Source organism: Malania oleifera, chromosome 10 (genome assembly GCF_029873635.1).
Source record: "Malania oleifera isolate guangnan ecotype guangnan chromosome 10, ASM2987363v1, whole genome shotgun sequence".
Classification (NCBI taxonomy): Eukaryota; Viridiplantae; Streptophyta; class Magnoliopsida; order Santalales; family Ximeniaceae; genus Malania; species Malania oleifera.
Window position 1 is genome coordinate 47774507 of NC_080426.1, and position 23428 is coordinate 47797934.

Genomic DNA, 23428 nt, shown 5'->3' on the forward strand with positions numbered 1-23428 from the left:
CGCCTTTTTGTCAAATCCAAGAAGTGGTTTGGCTGAATTTGGAATGGGTTTAACTTCACTCCAAGCAATCACCTTTCACCAAGGAACAACAAAAATTCACAACGCTAAATTTATATTGCTAAAACAATAAGTAGACTCAAGTTTAGTTGGCGGAATATCTATTGAATATAATGGAACAAAATATTGCAAAAGGCCCCAAAACTTATATTGGCATGTAAAATCAATGGGATAACACATCTTAGGACATTTACAGAGTCAAAACTTAAAAGCTAACAAAAACTCTATACAAGGTAGGCCCACATGCACCTTAAAAGACTACTCACAATGCACATTATCTCTAAATATTACGTGCGCGAGAGCGCACATGCACACACAAAACTGACATTGGTTCACCATCAAATTCCGGCTAACTTGTCCTTAAATACATATACAAAGGAGTCCAGTATCACAAGACCAACAGCAATTACAGGCAGGCGGAGCTCTCAGATTTTTTTCTTTTCACACCCTGTTTCATAAACATAAATTCGGCAGTGTAAGGTAAAGTAAGAGAAATTATTATGCCAATTGCCAAAAAGCAGAATTGTCAATTTCTTATTACCTTCCAGCTTTCAATGCAGATGGAATAGCATTATCTAGTTTATCAGCACAAATGGTGTTGTGAAGGCCTCCAGATTTAGCCATTTGAGAGTCTGGGTCATATGATGAAAGCAACCTTCTCTGTATCAATTCTAGAAAAGTTAGAAGAGGCAGATGAAACAAAAGATATTCCTTTAAAGCAATCAAGACAAGAAAGTGAACTCAAAAAAAGGGGAGCCCCACATTAATATAGTAAAGAAAATAGAACCAAGAAAGACAAAATGCTTTCCTTGATCACCATAAATAAATCAATAAATAAATATATATAAGGAAATTCAAAAGAGTTCAATCATCTAGAGCTACCAACAGAGAGGAAGCTGAGACTTTTCTAGAGCCACATACAAACACTGAGCACCAACATAGCATAAACTGTCACAATTTGCAATTCAAAATCCCGGTGAGGGATGAATAGTGCTGAGTTTGCAATCAACTGCTAGGTAACTGCCATAATCAATCATCAGCTTCACAGGTTGTGCACCTAGCTACTAATGAACTATTAATGAGATGGAGATAGGAATATCAATTAGACTAGTGTCTTGCCTTGTTTTAGAAGCACATCATGTTATATGGGAAGTGTTTTTTGATGAGAGGTCTTCATACTGTGGATGAACAGTGAACTTAGTAAATGGGAGGCCTTCAATGGAAATCCATGGGGGCATAAATGCATATTGGAAAGGCATTGCGAACTTCAACAATGGTCAATCCTCTCAATTAAAAAGTTCTGTTTTATAGAACCACTAATAAAAAATGGCTCATTTTCCCCCACTGGTTCTACCCCACAAAATCTGCCTTTTTGAGACCTAACCCATTCATAAATGGCCAAGTTCTTCCTAACACACGTCTAATGTGAGATCAAGACACACTCCTTCAGTTGTCTTGTACAGTGTCATGATCCAAGCTTGTTTAGGGCATTCTACTTGCCTGTGACCGCTTGTCTAGTATGCATGGGATGGGTTACCATTGTGTAAATATTATTTAGGTTTAATGCTTTGGATAGGTTTAAGATTTAGTGTAAAAGGGGTTTATGACTCCTTGGAGAATTTGACGTTTCCTAGTGCCAGAGCTAAAATAGCATATAAAGTTCTTTAGGGGAGGGTGAATGTTCATGTAAAACTCACTAGTCACTAGTTTTTGCGAACATGCTTAGCCTACATGTTTCCCTTGCTAAATAGACATTGCTTACAGAGGTGTTGTTTAATGAATTATGTTGTTTCAATATTTACTACTTGCTCGCCATTTGTTTTCATGAATTGCTTATTGCTTGCACTTACTTTACATTCAATTGCCATGAATGTGCTCTGTTGGTAAATCGTGGTATTCTTTGGCTGATTAGTTAAACAAGAGTGCTTTAGCTAGTGCTGCAAGACCCTTCACAAGGCGTGGAATATTCGGCCCATGACACACACAGTGCATTGTTTGATATGTGAGATAATTAAATAATTGTTCTGGTGGTTGTGGACTGTTTCGGTGATTTTTGAGCTGGTTGTCTTACAATTGGTGAACTTCAGTTGTTTAAGAGCTGTTTGTCAACTGGTTATCCTATAACCAGTGTGTTTTAGGAGTTTTCCTGTGTGTTGTCTGCATGTGGCTGCTGACTGTTTGCATTAGCCATGAAAACAAAGCCTCTGCTATCTTCTAGTTTGTCTCAACTGATTCTTAGTAATAAAAGTTACTTGCAAATATCTAAAGTTGTAGAAGTATTCTGAACTGGTCAAGTTTAAAAAATCACTAAACTGCTTCTCCACCTCAAGAGGATGCTAAAAAGATTGCTGAACAGGAAGAAGATGTTCAGATCCTCAGCTTGCTCTGGTATTCTGGGAACCTAATCTTGCTGATCTGTATACCCATCCTGACACTTTGAAGGAGGCTTGGGCCTTGGAGTATATCCAATTACTAGATTCTAGTGATTTGAATCACACGTATGAGTACTTCCAGTTACAATAAGAGAATAGGAGCGTCGATTACTTTGATTTATAGGAAAAACGCCCACAAGGAATTGAGTTACAATTTTGCCCTTGTCTTCTGCCGTCAAATCTGTGCAAAAATACAGAGAAGAGATGGTTGTGATCAAGTTTCTATCTGGATTGAAGCCTGAGTTTGATCCAAATAAATCTCAGATTCTTGAGGGTATAGAACTTCATTCTTTTCCGGAGGCATAGAGGCATGCTCTAGGATGTTACATGCTTCTTCATGTTATATTTTTTAAAGAGTGATAGTGTGGCCTGACTATTCTGTAGTCCTCTTAGACATCTCAAGGTAGTTGAGGTTGTTGAAATATTTTCTAAAATAATCATAAGGAGCATTTAATACTATGTGGGTTTGTGCCACATTAGAAAGAGTGAAAAAGGAAAAATCATTCATAAATGATAAGGTGAAAAAATCTCTTAAAATTGGTCAAGAGATAGTACTAGTGTGTACTTTAGTGTACCCTAGGACAGTTCGCACCGTCCACATACGCACACATGCACACACGCTGTATAAGTAATCTAACGGCTAGAATAATTATTTTTCCAGAATGCATCGACCAAGGCTAGACTAGGGCGCGACCAAGTCGACGCCTAGTGCGATTTCAGAAATCAGATGCAACCTTTCGGAAAATGTATAATTCTGTTTATTTAAAGACAAAATTCACTCCAAGAATAATATAAAAAATTCGTCATCCTCTCCTTCTCTTTTCTCGCATAAAATTTCCACAATTTATATCTTCTTCAAATCTCGGTTCTGTTTTCTGCAGAAATAGAATTCCATAAATTTATTTCAAATTCTTCTAAGGGTGTTTGTGATCAGTTTTCATTTGTGTATAATGCAAACTGATATTAAAATTATATTCTGGGCTTCATTGTATCCTGAAAACGTATTTGCTGACTTAATACACACCAATCTAATGGGAGAAAATAACGTTTTAAAGAAAACGACGTTGTAACGTGCCTTGAAGCGTTTTCTGTTATCCAGGATTTTCTCTATTTAATTCTTACATCTTAAAACGTTATTTTGAAATGGCTGGTTCTTCAACCTTGAGGGAATTCGATGCGGATTTTGTCAAACTTGAACATTTCGATGAAAGCAAGTTCAGGCGCTGGCAGAAAAAGATGCACTTCCTTCTTGCGGGTCTCAAAGTGGTGTATGTTCTAACCACCCCAAAACCTATTGTGAATGAGAGACTTTGGCTCAAGGACGTGCAAGGCTAAAATGGGAACAAGATGATTATATATGCAAAGGTCACATTTGCAATTCAATGTTAGACAATCTATTCGATATGGATCAGAATATGACTAGTGCAAAAGAGTTGTGGAATGCACTTGAGGCTAAGTATTTTACAAATGATGCGACTAGTAAGAAATTTCTGACTGGAAAATTTTTCAATTATACCATGCTAGATAGTAGGCCTGTTGTAGAACAGTTTCATAAAATTATGCATATCCTTAACCAGTTTAATCAACATAATATGAAGATGGATGAATGTATTTCGGTTTCGTCTATTATTGATAAGTTACCTCCATCCTAGAAAGATGTTAAAAAATCTTTTAAGCATAGGAAGGATGATATGTCTCTTGAACAATTAGGCCAACATTTCCAAATTTAGGAAGTGTTTGCAGAACCAGAAAAGTGCAGAGGAGCATGCTACCAAAGTGCATATGATGGAAGAAGGAGGTAGTTCTAAACGGCCCCAACATCCCAAGAAAGGGAATCTGAAGAGGAAGTTCAATTCTGTCAAGAATCAAAATAAGAAAAAGAAAGGTTCATGCTTCCATTGCGGAAAACCTGGACACTACAAAAATGAGTGTCGTCTTCTCAAGAAAAAGCAAGATGGAACAAACTCTAACAAGTTTGTGGTTATGATTTCTAAAATCAATGTTGTTGAAGATGACTGTGCATGGTTGATTGACTCAGGTGCAACAAGGCATGTTTGCAAAGACAAGAGTTCATTCTTAAAGTATGAACCGGTGGAAAATGACAATGTTCTCTACATGGGAAATTTGTCCATTGAGGTAGTCAAACGCAAAGGAGATGTTACTTTTGAATTTACTTCTGGAAAAAGTCTAACTCTCACTAATGTATACCATGTACCAAAAATTAGGAAGAATTTAGTTTCTGGAAGCCTACTTAATAAGTTTGGCTTTAAGTTAGTGTTTGAATCTGACAAATTTGTATTCTCCAAGGGTGGAGTCTTTGTGGGAAAAGGCTATATGTATAAGGGTATGTTTAAGCTTAATATCAATAAAGTGAATGTTTCTGTTTATATTGTTGATTCACTTTCTTTATGGCATAATCGTTTCGGATATATTAATACTACAAAATTGCATGATATGACTAATATGGAATTAATTCCTAAATATGTAAATGACATGGATGATAAGTGCAGAATTTTCTCTATTTAATTCTTATAGAGAGGTGATTCTCATGGTATTGCTAGAGGTTTTTGTGCTGGTTATAATAATCATTGTGAAGGTGGTCATAGCTCCGCCTAAAAAGTGCTCTTATTTTCATATTCAAGGACATACACAGGAGACCCATTGGGATCATGTTGGCAGACCTCCTCAGGTAGATAATATTGTGCAGTCTGATCGTACTGATCCAACTGCTACGTGTGTTTCTTCAGAGCAGTGCAGTATGACACTATCAGGAGATTAGTATAGCAAGTCTCTACCGTATCAGGCTGCTCAACAGACATCTATTCTTGCTGGCTAGGTAGCTCAGAAAGGCACTTGTTTCTCAGTCATAAGTCTTGGGTTATAGATTTTGCTTACACTGATCATATGTCATGCACCTCCTACCTTTTTCCTCATCATCAGTCTTTGTCCCTACCAAATGTCATCATGGCAGATGATGGTTGTACCCCAACTATTGGGGGGTCAGTACACACATCCACTCCTCTTACCTAGTCTTCATAGTTTATATTCCTCCATTTCGTTTCAATTTGATGTCATCCGTAAGTTCATAAAGCATTTGAACGGTTTTATTATTTTTTTTATCCTAGTTTTTTTGCTGAACAGGATTTGAAGATGGGGCAGGCAATCAATGGCTAGCATGAATCCAATGGCCTTTACTGTTTCAATGCTCCTGGATCCTCTACTGCAAGGCATGTAGCAGAAGCTTGTTCTGTTCCCAGTCTAGGTCATTTTCCTAATTTGGATTCTGAATCATGTCACCTAGGGAAGCATGCTTGGGTGCCTTTTGCTGCTTCCCAAGTCAATAAATGAGCTACTGGTCCTTTTATGTTAGTTCATTCATGCTTGGAGTCCTAGTCATGTGACTTCACAATTGGGTTGTAATTACTTTGTCACATTTGTGGAAGGATTATTCCAGGATTACTTGGCTTTATTTAATGAAGATCTTTTTGAATTGACTTTCATCTTTTGTGCATTTTGTGTGGAAAACTTAATTTAACTTGCTTGTTTGCATTCTTTGTAGTGATTATAATGGAGAGAGTTTTTCCAGTCCATTCATTCCATTAAAATGACACATGATATTCTCCATCAGTCATCTCGCTCATACACGCCACAGCAAAGCAAAGTTGCTGAGGGGAAGAATAGACATCTAAAAGAAGTCACTCTTAACTCTCTTAAGTCGCATGACTGTTCCTAAAGTCTTTGGGGCTGATGTAGTAGTCACAATCTGTCATTTGATAATTTGTATTCCATTTCTGCTCATAATGGTTTGACACCACGTTTGGTCTAAGTTCCCCATGATCCTCCTTTTCCTTGACCTCGTTGCATCTATTTTGTGTGTTATTAATATTGTTCCACTTCCCATAGTTTCTTCCTTTCTCTAGAAGTGACCTTTTTTTTCAATCTATTCCATATTCTGTTACTGAGCTGATGGATCTTGTCCTCTTCCCATTCCTTCACTTTCCTCAAGTCTTCTGCCTTATCTAGCTCTTCAGCTTCTCATCCTATGGCTCATCCCTATCCACAGGTTCATTCACAACATCAGCAGAAAGGTCTACATCCACCAGATTCTGCAGCAGCACCAATTATTCCCTCATCGTCAGATCCAGCTTTGCCTGTTCCATCTCCTTTTTCTCCCAGCTTCGATATTCCTATTGCTCTAAGGAAAGGAAAATGTAGCTGTATTTCACATTGATCACTGATTTCGTATCCTAAAATAATTTATCTCCTACAAATTCTTTGTTGCCTCTCTATCTTATGTAGTTCTGTCTCAATTCCAAGGTCTATTTCAGATACTTTACATCATTCTGGATGGAAGGCAGCCGTTGAAGAAATCCTTGCTTTAGGTAAAAAAAGCTACTTGGGATATAGGTGTTTTACTTCCTGGGAAGTTTGTTGTTGCTTTAGACACTTAAATTTCAACCTGATGATACAGTTGACAGGTTGAATGCTTGCCCTGCAGCAAATGTGCACACTCAAGTCTATAGCCTTCGATTTTTCTCATACGTTTTCAGCTGTGGCAAGGATTGTCTGTTAGATTTCTTGCATCTTGATGCTATAATTTGTTGGCCTCTACATCAATTGGATGCCAAGAATGTTTTTTTGGATGGTGAAGAGGTTTATGGAGCAATCAACAAGGGTTGGTGCTCAGAGAGAGACAAGGCCAGTTTGTTGCTTGAAGAAATCCTTGTATGGTCTCAAACCGTCTTTTGTAGCATGGTTTGGCATTTAGCCTCCATTTGGAAACACTTAAAAAAGTGCTTACTATATGAAGTATTTAAGTTTTTTTTTCTTATTTTAAGTGCTCAATCCAAGATGGTTTATGGCACTTTTTATGAGTGCAATTGTGCACAATGGCAAACTCGTAATTTTGGTAGTTGTAATAATTCAGTTATTTTGGTTCATGTACTATTAAGATATATAAATTAATTTTTAATAAAAAGATTTATATATAAAATTTAAGTATTTATCTAAAAGTATTTCAAGAAAAAAATTGGCTGTTTTGAGACACAAGTACCTCTCTAAAGGTGGCAGACTTGCCCTAAATAAAAGCACCCTCTCCAACTTCCCACTTTACGTCATGTCCCTCTTCCCTATTCCTTCTTCCATGGCAAAAAGATTGGAAGACATTCAAAAAAGTTTTTTGGTAAAATATGAGGGAGGTTTTTAAGTTCCCTTTGGTTAAATGGGATGTTGTCTCACAACCAATCCCAAGAGGTGGCTTAGGTCTCAAATCTCTCAAGTTCATCAATAAGGCACTTGCGGGTAAATTGATGTGAAGATTCAGTAAATGGATGTGGAGATTGAACGAGGAGTTGATTTGGAGAAGATTAATGCTTTAAAGTGTGGCCTCCAACTCAATAGATGGGCATCCAATGGGCTCAGATAGTCCTATGGGGATAGTGTTTGGAATGCTAATGTGAGGGATGATTTTTTTCACCCTCATTGGCTTCCATGTTGGGAACGAAACTTTCTTTTATCGGTGCGGCTTGTCTTCTCTAAGATCTCTATTTCCAGTTAATTTCAATCTTTCTTGCAACAAAGATGCTTTTGCGAGTATGCATATGGACCACTCCGTTAATGGGACGGCTGCTTAGGACTTCCCTTTCGTTAGAAATGCCGATGACTGGGAGGTGAAATCTTTTGCTTTTTTTCATAATTGCCTTCATAGAAATGCCCCAACTGAACCAATCCAGATGTACCTCTTTGGAACCTCAATAAAAATGAATGGATACTTTGTGGTCCGCTCCTAAAAACAGCTTGACAGCCCCTCTGGCACCAGATTTGATTTCCCTTGAAAAGCCATGCACAAAACTCCTGTGCCAATCAAAGTTGCTTTTTTAGCTTGGGTGGCATCTTTGGGGAGAATTCACACACTCAATAACCTTCAGAGAAGGGGTTTCCATTGGTCAATAGATGTTTTCTTTTCAGATAAGATGCTGAAATGGAAGACCACTTAATGCTCCACTGTCCCTAGACCAGAATTTTTTGGAATTTGGCCATTGCTCTTTTGAGACAGCACTCGTCACCGCTGAATCTGTTCTAGGTAGGATATTTCTACAAATAGAGAAAAAAAAAAAAAGCCTTGTTTGTGATTCCTCTTACTATTTTCTGGATTGTGCAGAGAGAGAGAAATGCTAGAGCTTTTGAAAGAACATCTACCTCTCCCACAATCCTCGAGGATAGATGGCTTATGACTCTTCCAAGCTGGTTCAGTGGGCAGTACACACTAGTAAATGCATTTAATTTTTTATCTCTAGAATACAATGTCTCACCGCTGATCCATATTTTTGTTCTCTCTCTCTCTCTCTCTCTCTCTTCTTGTTTCCACATGGCTGGCACTCCCTTGGTGTCCTTCTAATGAAATATCTCTTTGATTATAAAAAGAATACATTAATATTTAAATTATTTTAATAAATTAAATATATAATTTTATATATTTTTTTAATTTAAAATTATTCTTTTATTAACTGTTCAATATAACTTAAAAATAAATTGAATTACTATTTTAACTAAAATGATTTCTTGATAAATTATATAATTAAGTTCTATAGATAAATATATTTATTAAATTGTAAAAATTTTGAATTACATTTTCATAAATTTAATATAATTCACCTATTTTTAATAAAATTAATAATATATCATTATAAGTAAATTTATAAAGTAAAATAATTTGCACTTAACTTTAATATCTTATAATTTTAATTTATTTATTCATATACATGTAAAAGACTACCACGACTTATCAGAGATGAAATATGTGTAAATATATTTAAAAATTCACTACTAAATGTAAATTTATGTAGTTAAGTACTACCTATTTTTACAAGTTTTATAATCAATACTTATTTACTACCTGGAGGTCACGGGTTCGAGGCATGGAAACAGTCTCTTGCAAAAATGCATGGTAAGGCTGGGTATTACAGATCCATTGTGGTCCGCCCCTTCTCTAGACCCTGCATACGAGGGATCTTTGTGCACCGGGCTGCCCTATTAACAGTCATCAAAATCAGCACTTTCCCAGTTCAACACTTACAAGTGCTCTGAAACTATCAGTTAGTGATGTAGTAATGATGTTTGTCTTTAACATTGTGGGGTGGATCATTCAGTATTTTAAAGGCATTCCAAAGCTGGTAAAATGTTGCTAATTGTCTATGCTGATGACTTGATGATTACAGGAGGCAATATTTGAGGAATCTAGAATTTAAAATTCTGCCTGCAGGGCATGTATCAAACAGAGGACTTGGCACACTTGGGTATTTCTTTGGGTATCGAAGTTGGTAGGGTACAACAAGCATTTTGTTGTCCGAGTGGAGGAGGTGCATATTTTACTACACCAAACTTATAGCAGATCAGGGGGTTTCTAAATTATCCAGGACAATATAGACAATTGGTCGGGGAATTGATTATTCACATGGTCGGATATTGCCTTTGCATGAACTGTTGATAGTCAATTCATGGATGCTCCATGGACTAGTTATTGGGGTGCCATTGTGCACATTCTGAGGTATCATGAATTATGGTCATACTTAGATTGAGGGATATATTGATGTCAATTGGGTTGGATCTCCAAATGATAGAAGGTCAACTATCCAATATTTTGTATCTGTTGGAGGCATAACCTTGTGTCTTCAAAGAACTTGAGCACCAAGTCAGAGTACACAACAAGGGCACATACTACTGTTGAATTGATACGGTTAAAGCATATGTTAGAAGAATTTGGGTTTGAGTCCTTAACCTATGAGTAGATGTGCTATAGTCAAGCTGCTATTCATATTGCGCAGAACCTAGTGTTTGAGCAGCAAACGAAGCATATTGAAGTTTTTTTTTTTGGGTCAATTGGAGGCCTACATTGGCTTGGGTCACACAGTAGGAGGTATCATCCCATAACCCTTCCACTCCCCCACTCAATACCTTCAACATGAAAGTCCCAAGCTTTAAACATAGGATGTCTTCTAGGAGACAGCATATTGAAGTTGATTGTCCTTTTGAAAGGGAAAAATTGATAAAAATGTGATTGTACATCACATCCCAAATCGAAGGATCAATTAGCAGGTTTGTTTGCCAAACCTTTGATGGCTCTTGAGTGGGTAATATTTGTAAAAATCTGGGCATATATATCACACACATGAGTAGGACAGACTTAGTTTTTTCTCCTCTCTTTTCTTACATTCACCATCTCTCTCTGAGAAGCCATTAGGCATCCCATGCTATTTAGGGCTGTAATTGGTTCTATAAAACTGAATACCAAACTGAACTTACTAATTTTAAAAGTTTATGAACCAAAACCAACCTCAGTTAATTAAGAAACCCAACTATCAGTCTTTCAGTTCAATTTTGGTTAATTTCAGTTTTTAAAAATTTTTAACTATTTTGTTTGGCTTCATGGGCGTGCAGGAGAAAGAGTTGGCTTACAGATTTAACTGGGCTTAAGCCCCAAGCTCACAACCAGAGATGGTAAATGGGAAAGATGGAACTATTCCCTTCTCTTGCACAATCATGTGGGAATTTTTTGCAAGAGAAGGCTGGGCAGTTGCAACTTGCAGCTAGGCGGCAGGCAGGTAGCCCGGCAGGCAACAGGGGGCAGAGCTGCTGGTCTGCTGCAGAGGGGCCTCACTGCAAATTTACTTGTCCCTCATTGAAAGTTTACAAGGTGGGGGAGCCTCACCACCTCAACAAAATCCTATATTCAAGCCTTCTTTACTTCCATTATTTTGAATTGACATTAATTATTAATATTTAAAAATTGAAGTGAAGGCCTTATAAACTACAATTAAATGGTTAAATATATAAGTATATGAATATAGTCAACATACAACCAGATCTTAACATATATGTTATACAACATTAGTGTATATATTATTTATTAATTTGGTTTTCAGTTTTTCAACTGAAACTGAACCCTAAACTGAAATTTTTAATTTTTAAAAAACCAGAACCAAAACTGAGAACTGAAAAACCAAACTGAAACTTATTTCGGTCTAGTTTTCAGTAATTTTTGTACATCCCTAATGCTATTTCCATGAAAAAGGTCATATGAAAAATAAACGATCATTGGTAGAAAATTAAAATGTAAACAAAAATCAAACGGCAGTTGGTAAGATTAAGTGTGAAGGCATGCTGTACAATTTTAGCAGTGGGATTGTGTAACTTGAGGTAATATTTTGAAGGGAAGACAGCAACACTTCAAATAACATGTTTTGTGGGATGAAGTGTCAAGAATTATGATAAACAATATAATATAAAAGAAATAAAATTTTCAAATTGAGTCTGTAAAATTAAGCCATGCTGCTCACAAATGCTGGACATCATGTATGGTAAGCAAACTGCTATTTAAGCGAATTCATAAAAATATATGTAAGTTCTAGCTGTGTAACAATAATGACTTTAAGGTTGTCAGAAATATCATCAAACATATTTACAAACAAAATACTATCAAATTCTAGATAAGTGGTAGAAAGCACTTACTTGATCCTCAAATTCAGGACTAGTCAAATTGATGGAGAGGTTTTTCATCAACAACAAGACCTGTACAAGAGCCATAGGTAGTCCTCCAGTGAATCAGCAGTTTAATGCATGGAAATTGATTTAGCAGCAAGTAAATCTAAAATTAATCATTGAGTCCCTGAAGATGCCTTCAACAAAACAGATGCCAACAAAGAATTTCTATCTGAATAAATAATTCAATATATTCCTCCACTATAATACCTTGTTTTATTCTGTGAAATCACAAGGAATTATATAAAAAACATACTTACATATGTACATTACCATAAACACAGTCAAGATGAACTTCATAAAATTGGATTGGAAATACATTTCAAACTAGAAGAGCTATAACTTGGAAAAATAACCTGATTATCTGCAAAATTAAAAATATAGTCTCAAAGTGACATACTGTTTCCACATTTATTGGATCCATCTCCTTTAATCTTTGCAAGTGATCACTTGCATCAGGATCGAAGACACTGCCAATGAAGCTGTACACCTGAGCAAAGTCTGGCATAACTGCACCAAAGAAAGAGCAATTTGTTGTCAATAGAGTATAAGCACAATGAAAATCTGACAAACAGTAATCAGAACTATGAATTACTGTCAAAACAATAACAATAATCTATGATGTTCTCACTATATGACTGGCACAAGTCTTCATAAAAATAAATTGTCATTATACAGAAACCAGAAAATAAAGAGGGAAAAAAAATATAATGTGATGTTTGCTTATGTCATATCTATAACATCAATGATCACATGAATATCTCAATAATAGATAAATCTATTTAACCTATCACCTCATGTTTTGTTTGCAGAAAGGAATGGGGTGGGGATGAAATGAAAAGAAAATTTTAATGGGGAACATGAAAACATCAATTGATGAACTCAATTCAATCCCACAGGTTTCCATTCTATTCCAATGTACCAAATGTGTAGTTAGATGGATGAGAAAATTGATAGATAGAATCAAGCCCTAATAGAGCTTTAGTAGTTCGTTCATCTGTCTACGGATCAATATGAATATTCACAATGCTACTCCTACTAAGGACGCATTAGAAGTTAAACAACAGCCACCACCAAGCCTCACGTTCCACTCAGTGGTGTAGTGTATCTTTGGTGTAAAAAGTAGTCGGAAGGACGTATAATACTAAATATGGCAAATGTGATTAGTTTCACTTACATGCAACAAGAATTAAAGAATAAGGAGCCTAGGTAAAGATGATGGGATTAGGAAAATGTCAAAGAGTATTTGGAAGACTACATAAGTTCACATATTAGCACTAAGTACTGGAATTTCACCCCTCAATGCTTCTCAGGCTGGGGGAATCAATGTCCTATCTTCCTCTTTGAAGATGCTGGCACAACTTCTAAAAGAAACATCATGAACATTATACCATGGATAGTACGCTATTTCAGGTCATATGCAATGAAGACAATATTGTGCCATAAAAGCAGCAATTTGTCCAAATTTAGGGAATCACAAGATCATAGGGAAGAAAATGTGACATGAGGCTCAGAGAAAAAATCAGATGATCTATTACATAACAGAGATTACAGACTACATTGTGCTAAATGAAAATCATGCAATTATTCTAAATAATTGAGGGAAGGTTCAGTCAAGAAAAAGTTATAATTTTATAAGAAAACTTAAAAAACTTTCTGAACTATGATTTATATTCAAACCCTTATCATGATTTACCAGGGTCATTGTTTTCATAACATTGTGGTCTTTGGGAAACAAAACTTTAATTCTTACATCCTTTTAGTCCAGCAGTTTGGCACTCATGTTCTGAATGTTATTGCAATGTCAGCACAGTTATCTGGATCAATGCACAAATGGATGTTCTCAAATTTGAAATAAGAACATTCATTCAGCTGCCAAGGGCCCAGATTTGATTCTATTCAACTACTCCAGCTCTTGGCACCTAAGTCATTAAACCCAGTGAGCTCAACTGCTCAACATCCACTAAAATGCACAGCTGCATGCCAAGTGTGTGTGTGTGTGTGTGTGTGTGTGTGTGTGTGTGTGAGAGAGAGAGAGAAAGAGAGAGAGAGAGAGAGAGATCATACTTCTATGCTTTTCCATGCAGATTTACAAGTTATGTTGCATTCAATTTGTGATTTACTAAGTGGATCAAACTATTCCTAATTTTCTAGAAAAATATTTTATAACACATGATCTGACTAAGAAAGCAGGTGTCAACCTCTCATTGTCTTACTGTGAATCCCTTGGTCATTTATTTCACTTGCCGGCCAAGTCCTTTGGGGGTTCTCATGGCTGCTACTGCACCCATAATTATGTGCCATGACTGACTGAACCAATCCCTTATCATCTGAAATAAATATACAATGAAAACAAGATTTAACATAATACGGCCAAATGATCAATAGGTTAAGGAGGTGAAGATAGCAACTTAGCAAGAATAAAGAGAACCTTTAGCCACATGCTTCATTCCAACAGGCGGCACATTATTACAAGTCCAGGAAGACAATGATGCACTTGTACTCGGATTTCTAAGTATTGATGATGAATCTGGCCTGAGAACATATCCAGGGTCATGCAGGGAAGATGAAGATTGCAACAGTTCCATTGCTTGGGACACCACAGGAGCTGCCAGGTAAACAATTATAAAAAAAGAGTTCTTTTTCATATCATGCACTAATCCAGAAAAAGAAAAGAACATTTCTAACCAGTTTTAGAAGCTTTGTGTGGATACGGATGAGCTGCTTTCCTCTTTGGGCGAGGAGGAGGTACATGTTCACTTGTCCCATTCTTCTGTACCTTCAAAAAGTATTTCTGTGCATGGCTTCGTATCTGCAAATATAGTTCTTTATTATTTTGGTTTATGGAGGGAAGACAGGAATACATTGATGAAGATGAATAATCTCCACTTCCTGTGGAATACGTGTGAGAAGCAACAACCAGAACCTAGTCATCCAACATTTCAGGACGCTCTGATTATAAGAAGCTCATGTCCACTAGTACCCACAAGAGCAAAGCATAAAAATTTGTAATAGGTAATTCTCCACATGTAGAAGTTGATATCTATTTTCATAAATTTATTAAGAGGAGGCCTTCAGAGATTGCTTCATTATAACATGGGCAACATTGTCCTAGAATTTTTTTTATCAAAAAAGCCTATTCATATCTAAGGGAGGCTGCTTACATCAGGCTGAACTGGCAACAGCCTCATGCACTGAGCAGCTCTCTGACTCCCTCCCCTCCCCCCACCCAAAAAAAAAAAAATATTTTCTCTTTCCTCCCTTTTTAAAAAATGAATAGGAGTCTTACCCCTCTTTTTTTGAGTAGAGGGAAAAGAAGAAATAATGTTTGACCTTTAGGTTTCAATGATTTACTATGCAGCAAAACTCAATATATAGCACACAGTGAGATCAAATTGAAATATGTATGGAAATTTCACCATTCTGTTCATAAGTAGACACAAGCGAGAACACCTTGTTGGCGTGAGCTGTGAGAAAATGATTTAGAAAAGATAGCTAGAGATGTAAATGCCCATTACTGCTGTGATATTTGTATTACCAAAATAGGATTAGAAGTTCTCTATTTAAATGTATATTTTTCAATGTAAAAGAAGTGAGGAAAATAGAAATTATTCTCTGCAGAATTAACTGCAGATTTAACATGGTATCAGAGCCCTGTTTGTCGCTCGTGCATGAACACACAACCAGCTCTCGCCACTGTAGCCTCTGCATCATTAATCTGGCAAGGAGGTGCAGGCGCCATCGCCGAGCGGCAACAACAATCCTTTGAAGAAGGGCTGCACGAATCCGAGTCTTTTCATTCTCTCTTGATATATAAAATCCGAAAAAAAAATCTACCAGGTTTGAATCTCTGCAAACCCGAGATTCCTGTTTTTCCTTTGAATCTACAATATTTTCGGCATCAAACACGCTAATTTGTGCGAAACATTGATCGTCGATCACTGATTGTTGATCACCGAAAGCCCCTGCAACTCTCTCCTGAGGTTCTTCTCTGCTTGGTTCATCTGAACTGATCTGATTTGTTTACTGTTAATCTAATTACATGATTTTCTCTTGATCCTGTGACAAAAACACCCCTCTGCACGACCCTGCATCTCGGCCACACCCCTGCACCTGTGGTTCGGCTAAACCAGCATTTCAGCCGTGATCCTAGATTCGTGCAAAATCTCAACCAACCCCTTAACACCGGTTTTTGAATCGTGCCCATGGCCGTCCTTGCCATACCACACGGAAACGATTTCAGAGTTTCCGTGTTTTTTTTTTTTTCGGTGTTTGCTTGCAGTTCATATTGAGGATTTTTTTGTGGACGCCTGATCAAATCTTGAGCTGATTCGTTACAGGAGGTTTGCAATTTTTTTTTATGCGCTTGAAATCCAAGAACTTTTCTATTTGCATTTGCTAGTTGCTACCTGTTTTTTTTGGTTTTCTCAAAGGACACCAGCGATCTTGGCACTTTTGGTACTGTTTCATTTAATTCTCGTCAAAATGCTGATAGTACTATGTGGCTACTTGACTTCGGAGCCACAGAGCACATGAATTTTGCAGTTACCGATTTTACTACGACATCTCCACCACGACGCACTAGTGTTGCAACTTGCAAATGCTAATGGGGGTGTCTCTTCGGTAACAGGGGCCGGATATGTGTCTCTGTCTCCTTCCCTCCAATTATCAAATACATTACTTGTACTATAACTTTCGCATAAATTACTGTCTACTAGTCAAATTACTATAGAATTAAATTGTGCTGTCCTATTTTATCCTACATTTTGTCTTTTTTAGGATATTCTCACTAAGGAGATAATTGGGCGTGGTACTAAAAAGGGGGGTCTTTACTGCATGGAAGACGTTAGCGTGGGTCATGCTCATCATATACAAAGTGATGGGAAGGAAAGACAAATTTGGCTATGACATCGACGTTTGGGGCATCCAAATTTTAGTTATCTGAAACATTTATTACCTGATCTTTTCCCTAATGTGGTGTTGTCTGACCTTCAATGTAACGCCTGCATTTTAGCAAAAAGTCATCGTACTTCATATCCGCTAAGTATGAAGAAAAGCACTATTCCCTTTGCTTTAGTTCATTTTGATGTGTGGGGTCCTTCTCCTATCTTTATTGGATCTGGTGTTCATTGGTTTGTTATTTTTGTAGACGATTGTACTTGCATGACTTGGATTTACTCGATGACACATAAAGATGAAGTGTTACACATATTTCAATCATTTCATGCAATGATCCAAACTCAGTTATCAGCCAAGCTACGCGTTCTCTGCTTTGATAATGGTGGTGAGTATGTTAACCAGAGCTTCGGCACTTATTTCAAACACCATGGACTCATTCATGAGACATCGTGTCCTCAGACTCCTCAGCAGAACAGCGCAGCTGAGTGGAAGAACTGCCACATTCTTGAAACTGCACGAGCTTTACTACATAGAGCTCATGTGCCGCCTCGATACTGGACTGATGCAGTGACTATCGCCGTATATTTACTTAATAGACTACCCTCCAAAGTCTTAAATTTTAAGACTCCACTCCAGGTTCTGGCGTCCCATGTCTCCCTACCCACAGCCCTAATGCTTCCTCCACGAGTATTTGGGTGTGTGGCTTATGTGCATCTTCACAAAAGTCAACGCACCAAACTAGATTCGTGTGCTCTCCGTTGTCTTTTCTTGGGCTATGTCGTGCACCAGAAGGGATATCGGTGCTATGATCCCTCTACCCGACATATCTATATGACTATGGATGTTACCTTCCTAGAGTCCGACACTTTTTTCCTAGCTCCCAACTCTTCTCTTCAGGGGGAGGAGAAACGAGGTGAAGAGCATAATTGGTTGCACTATGACTGGCCAAATATTGAAATAGTGGCGGATGAAGCACCAAGTCCATCAAGTCCAAGGTTGGTTGAACCCACAAATGAAGCACCAAGCCCAGGACCGGTTAAGCCCACAGAGCAGAATACATCTTTGGGAAATAATACGACTTCGGAAACTGAATCAAGCTCCTCCCCTTCCTTAGTATGTGCAAACTCATCTCTTGAGAATATTCCTGAGGTAAGTACTCTAGACACGCCTTCAAATACAAATGACTTGAATACTCTTGCTAGATATACATTACCTTTCAGGGAGAATCGTAGCAAGCCACCGAATAGATACTCTCCTAATATTGAAGAACAAAGATCAAAGTATCCAATTGCCAACTACGTGTCTACCAAAAGATTATCCGAACCCCTCAGAGCATTGGTGCATGTACTTTCCTCAAGTCAAGTTCCAACGGGAATTCAGGAAGCCTTGTCTAATCCAAAATGGACTTGGGCAATAAAGGAAGAAATGGAGGCACTACTAAAGAATGACACATGGACCATAGTTCCATTACCTGAAGGGAAGAAAGCAGTAGGATGCAAATGGGTATTCTCCAACAAACATAAGGCAGATGGATCAGTCGGAAGGTACAAAGCAAGACTGGTAGCAAAAGGCTATACACAGACATATAGGGTAGATTATCAAAAGACTTTTTCACCAGTTGCAAAACTAAGCACTGTAAGGGTATTCTTATCTATTGCAGCTAACCTTGACTGGCCTTTACATCAATTTGATGTAAAAAATGCCTTCCTACACGGTGATCTTGAAGAAGAAGTACATGGATCTTCCTCCAGGCTACACGACATCCACTGAAACCAAGGTCGTGTGCAAATTGTAACGAGCACTATATGTATTGAAACAATCGCCTCGAGCGTGGTTTGGGCGGTTTAGTCTGGCAATAAGAAAATATGGATTCAAGCAAAGCAACTCAGACCATACATTGTTCCTGAAGCACATATTGGGTAAGGTAACCGTGTTGATAGTATATGAGGATGATATGATTATCATAGGAGATGAAGAAGAAGAAGAAATATCTAGATTATAGAAGGAGTTGGCCACCGAATTTGAAATGAAGAACTTGGGATGATTCAAGTACTTTCTGGGAATTGAAGTTGTCAGGTCTAGACAAGGAATATTTCTTTCCCAAAGGAAGTATGTGTTGGATTTATTAATTGAGGTAGGAATGTTGGAGTGCAAACCAGTTGATACTCCAATTGTTCAAAACCGCAGACTTGGGGAATACTTAGACCAAGTACCAACAAATAAAGGGAGGTACCAAAGGTTAGTTGGGAAACTTATATATCTCTCACATACTTGTCCAGACATTGCATATGCTGTAAGTGTAGTTAGCCAATTCATGCGTAATCCTAGTAAGATCATATGGATGTTGTAACTTGAATACCGAGATACCTGAAGTCCTCGCCTGTGAAGGGACTTATGTTTTCAAAGAATAGTCATTTAAGAATTAATGGCTATATAGATGCAAACTGGGCTGGAAATATTTTAGACAGAAAATCTACTTCAGGTTATTTTATGTTTGTTGGTAGGATTCTTGTTACATGGAGAAGCAAGAAACAGAAGGCGGTAGCACTTTCCAGTGTTGAAGCAGAATTCTGCAAAATGGCATCAAGAGACTACTTTTTGAACTAGGTTTTACCTCTACTTCAGAAATGGATCTCTTTTGTGACAATAAAGCTGCTATTGCAATATCCCATGATCCAGTCCAACATGACCGTACAAAACATGTGGAAGTGGATCAACATTTTATCAAGGAAAACCTGAAAGCAAAAATTATTCGATTTCCATTTGTGAAGTCCGAAGACCAACTAGCAAACATACTCACAAAGGCGGTATCAAGCAAAGAGTTTCACAGCTCACTCAACAAGTTGTGCATCAGTGACTTGTATGCATCAACTTGAGGGGGATTGTTGGCATGAGCTGTGAGAAAATGATTTAGGAAATATAGCCAGAGACGTAAATGCCCATTACTGCTGTGATATTTGTATTACCAAAATAGGATTAGAAATGCTCTATTTAAATGTATATTTTTCAATGTAAAAGAAGTGATGAAAATAGAAATTATTCTCTGCAGAATTAACTGCATATTTAACACACCTAGCCACTGCTTCAATCATTTTGGAGTTCATAATCCCCATACAGCTCAGTAAGGAGCTCGAAAGGACATTCATTCAACCCCCAATGAAGCAAAGTTGCATCAATTCTCAAATTTTTTCATAGAAAAACATTGGCATATGATAGGTCTTGAAATTTGTTTGCAGGCATGTGGACTCGAGAAATGCAATTATATAACTTTTCAGGATACAGCTAATATCAAGTGAACTTCGATGCAATGAAGCCACTCAATTCCTATGCAAAGTAGATGGACAAAAAAATTAAGACTAGAAAATGTATGTCGTGGAAGACATAGAAAACATTAGAGTTGGGCACAATTCCACCTTTATGTACAAGTAAATTAAAAATGAATTGCCCATAAAATAATTAAATGAGTTTGAACTTGATGAAAACAAACCCCATTGAAATAATTCTACAATAAAGAATTTTACATTGCAGTATTTCACAATCAAATCCATTTCAGCACAACAAAAACTATTTTCTCTGCGCCGAGTGTTGGTATACAATTCTCTCTGTTTCTATCTCTGTCAGTATGACAAATGGGTATTGACTTAAAATTACCTGTATGACTGTTTTTGACCCAACAAATGCTTCAATCTTCTTCCAATCGCGATCAAAACTGAAAGGAGTGATTAAAAAAAAAAACCTTAGAAGTTAGAGCTCATATGTTTCCGAACAATGCGGAAATATTCTCACTTACTGATCCCAATTCTCTGTTCGGTTACTGAGAAAACGCAAGAAAAAACTATGGATGAAAGGTAATAGCAAGAATAAGATGAAGAAATCCATACTCAATAAAACTTGTTAAAAGAAAATTAGCTTACTTGAACTGCATTTTCTTTTGAATATAAATGCAAATATTTACTTCGACAGCATCAAAAAACACGAATTAAGCCCTTTAAAAAAAAGCACAAAATTCATGATGAATTGAGAAAACCTACAGCTGGAGGGCTTCGAGGAACTTCTCGTGCTCTTGGTCAGTCCAACTTTCCCGGGACTTGGTGATGGTATAGGGCTTTCGGATCTTCTTACTCGGATCATCCGATCCCAAAGTAGCAGCAGTATTAGCAGTTGTTGCTGCTGCCGTCGCCGATGATGCTGGAGGTGTGGTGGCGGGTGGCAGAGAGCCGAGACCCGGAAGAGCCATGTTCATGGGGTCGAAGAAGAAGTTGGGGTTAGGTGGGTTTGGGTTCAGAGACACCATAGGCTAGGAGACGCAGCTGCCGTGCACTGCCTTTTGGGTTTTGGGAACTTGGGTTTTGCTTTGGGAGATTAGATTTGGTTGCTTTGAAGGTTTTCGCAGTAGTTTGGTGAGGGAGGGAAAGGAAGGAGATTGGTGGTTATAAATGGCAACCGACCATTTTGGGCTGCGACTTTTTTGAGTGCTGGCCGTGGCCGAGGCCGAGGCCGAGTTGGGTAACGCGAGTGGCACCAAACCCGCCTCGTGCTCTGCTCTGTCTAATCTACACGTGGCATCATTTGGATGACTGGATTCAGACCTACGGGACTAGGTTTATGGTCTCTCGCGCACTGGTGGGGTCCATACCCTTTTCAGACCTGGCGTACACAGACAGAAACCTTGTCCATCGAACTCCCACTTCCCTTTTATTAAATGCAAATGGGTGGTTTTTAACTTTTTTGGACTCGGATATATATTCATTCTCTCCTTTCTCCAGGCTCAAGTTGAATTAGCAATGTCAACGGAATCCATTAGGTTAGATTAGTAAAAAAAACTTAAATTAAAATTAGACCACATTACAGATCATGTAGAAAGAACAGGAGAGATCAATAAGAAATATAAAAGTGAAGGAAAAATTTTGATCTATAACGACGCTGCCAGTGCAATAAAAATACGGGTTAAATCTACTGCTGTAGAAAGTGTAATCTTAATTATTATCTAGATTGAATATAACTGTAACAAGCTATAATAATGAGCGAGCAGGTGTAAGCTGTAGAAGGCTCTGTTTCATATTATTTTATTTTAATGGGTGTGCAGGTTGAAAGACTCTCTCTTTCATATCATATATATATATATATATATATATATATATATATATGAAAGCAAACAAACAAACGCACACAAGAGTCCCAAAACGAAACAAACTGGATTAACGCATGAAGAATAATTTATGAGGAATGGGGATGCATGGATGTGCGAGAACATTCCAAATGCAGGGGACACCCATTCCTCTAGCTGTGTCTTAAATTTTTATCTTACGGAAGAATAGGAAGTAAGATGAGAGAACAAAAGGGTGAGGAAGAAAATGGAGGGGATTCCACGTGTCAGAGTTCAGACGTAAGTTGTCTAAACAATCTATATATAATAATAAATAATATAAGTCTCATGTTTATCCACAACGGTCCCTTTTCCATGTTTGATACATATAATATATGAATGAATTAATGGCATGCACGAAAGGTTAAACATGGCTTTTAGGGAGCCAATTAAACAATGCCATCCCAGCACCATAATAAATAAATACTCAAATGACTCCCACCTGTTATCTTTCTTCTTCTTCTTCAGCTTAAATGTGGCAAAGTGACACTTCACCCAATGGTTTATTTTTATTTTTTTTTTTCCTTATCATTATTGTGCTAACTTAAGGCAAGATTGAAATTATCTTTCATATGCAAAAAGGTTGAGCAAATAGTCTAATGAAATTTGCTATCACGCAAAGTGTAAAGTAATTAACAATCCCTATTAATGTAATAGAAATATTTCTTCAAAGTCCAAATATCTTGAAGATAGTAAAAGATCCTTTAAAAAATAAAATTTACTATTAATATCTTTAATCACACCTTTTGCCTGTCATAATAAGATCAAAATACTACTCATATTTTTCTATTTGCTTGTGTTAATGCTTCTCTAATTGTTATAACTTTAGCTTGGTGTTGTTATAACTTTAGCTTGGTGGATAAAAGTAGTTTGCAACTCTACACTTTAGATAAGTGCTATTTTGATCCTCACCATTTTTTTTTCTTTCTAAAAATGCACCTATAATAGTTGATTTTCAGGAACATACGCTATCACAACAAATAATTAAATCAAAGCAGGACAAATCAAATTTATCAAATGACTTGAATAACTTTACTACCACCCTCCTCAAAATTTCTTTTTTCATCAAAATCATAAGCAGAATCAGAGTATAATAAGCTTGAAGCTACATGAATAATATGAACGAGATTCCATTTCTTCTTTCTAAAAAGCTTATTATTTCTCGTATTCCAAATTGTCCAAGAAAAAACAACAATTGAATTTAGTAATGATTTAATTTCAAGTTTACTCAGTTTTAAATTTCTAAAATTAGAAAACAAATCCTACCAGCTCAAAACCCCTCTAACTTAGATTGCAAAGGAGAGGTAAACCAAATTAGTTGAGTTTTAGGATAGTGCTGAACAAGCGATTCACACTT

The 23428-nt window shown here is 37.1% G+C and overlaps 1 protein-coding gene across 2 annotated transcripts; it reads right to left on the reverse strand.

Annotated features, from left to right (window-relative positions):
• Window positions 1-183: 183 nt before the first annotated feature.
• LOC131166287 (protein REVEILLE 6-like) lies at window positions 184-21500 on the reverse strand. 2 transcript variants are annotated; one of them, XM_058124692.1, is made up of 9 exons: window positions 20957-21500; window positions 20577-20634; window positions 14715-14838; window positions 14458-14634; window positions 14228-14356; window positions 12427-12536; window positions 11997-12056; window positions 599-717; window positions 184-505 (listed from the first exon to the last, which is right to left on the reverse strand). In XM_058124692.1, the coding sequence occupies exons 1-9, from the start codon at window positions 21217-21219 to the stop codon at window positions 499-501; spliced, it is 1047 nt and encodes a 348-aa protein (XP_057980675.1). In that variant the 5' UTR covers window positions 21220-21500; the 3' UTR covers window positions 184-498. The 2 variants fall into 2 exon arrangements, with proteins under 2 accessions (XP_057980675.1, XP_057980676.1); XM_058124693.1 differs by having other exon boundaries at window positions 14243-14356; window positions 20957-21469.
• Window positions 21501-23428: the final 1928 nt, after the last annotated feature.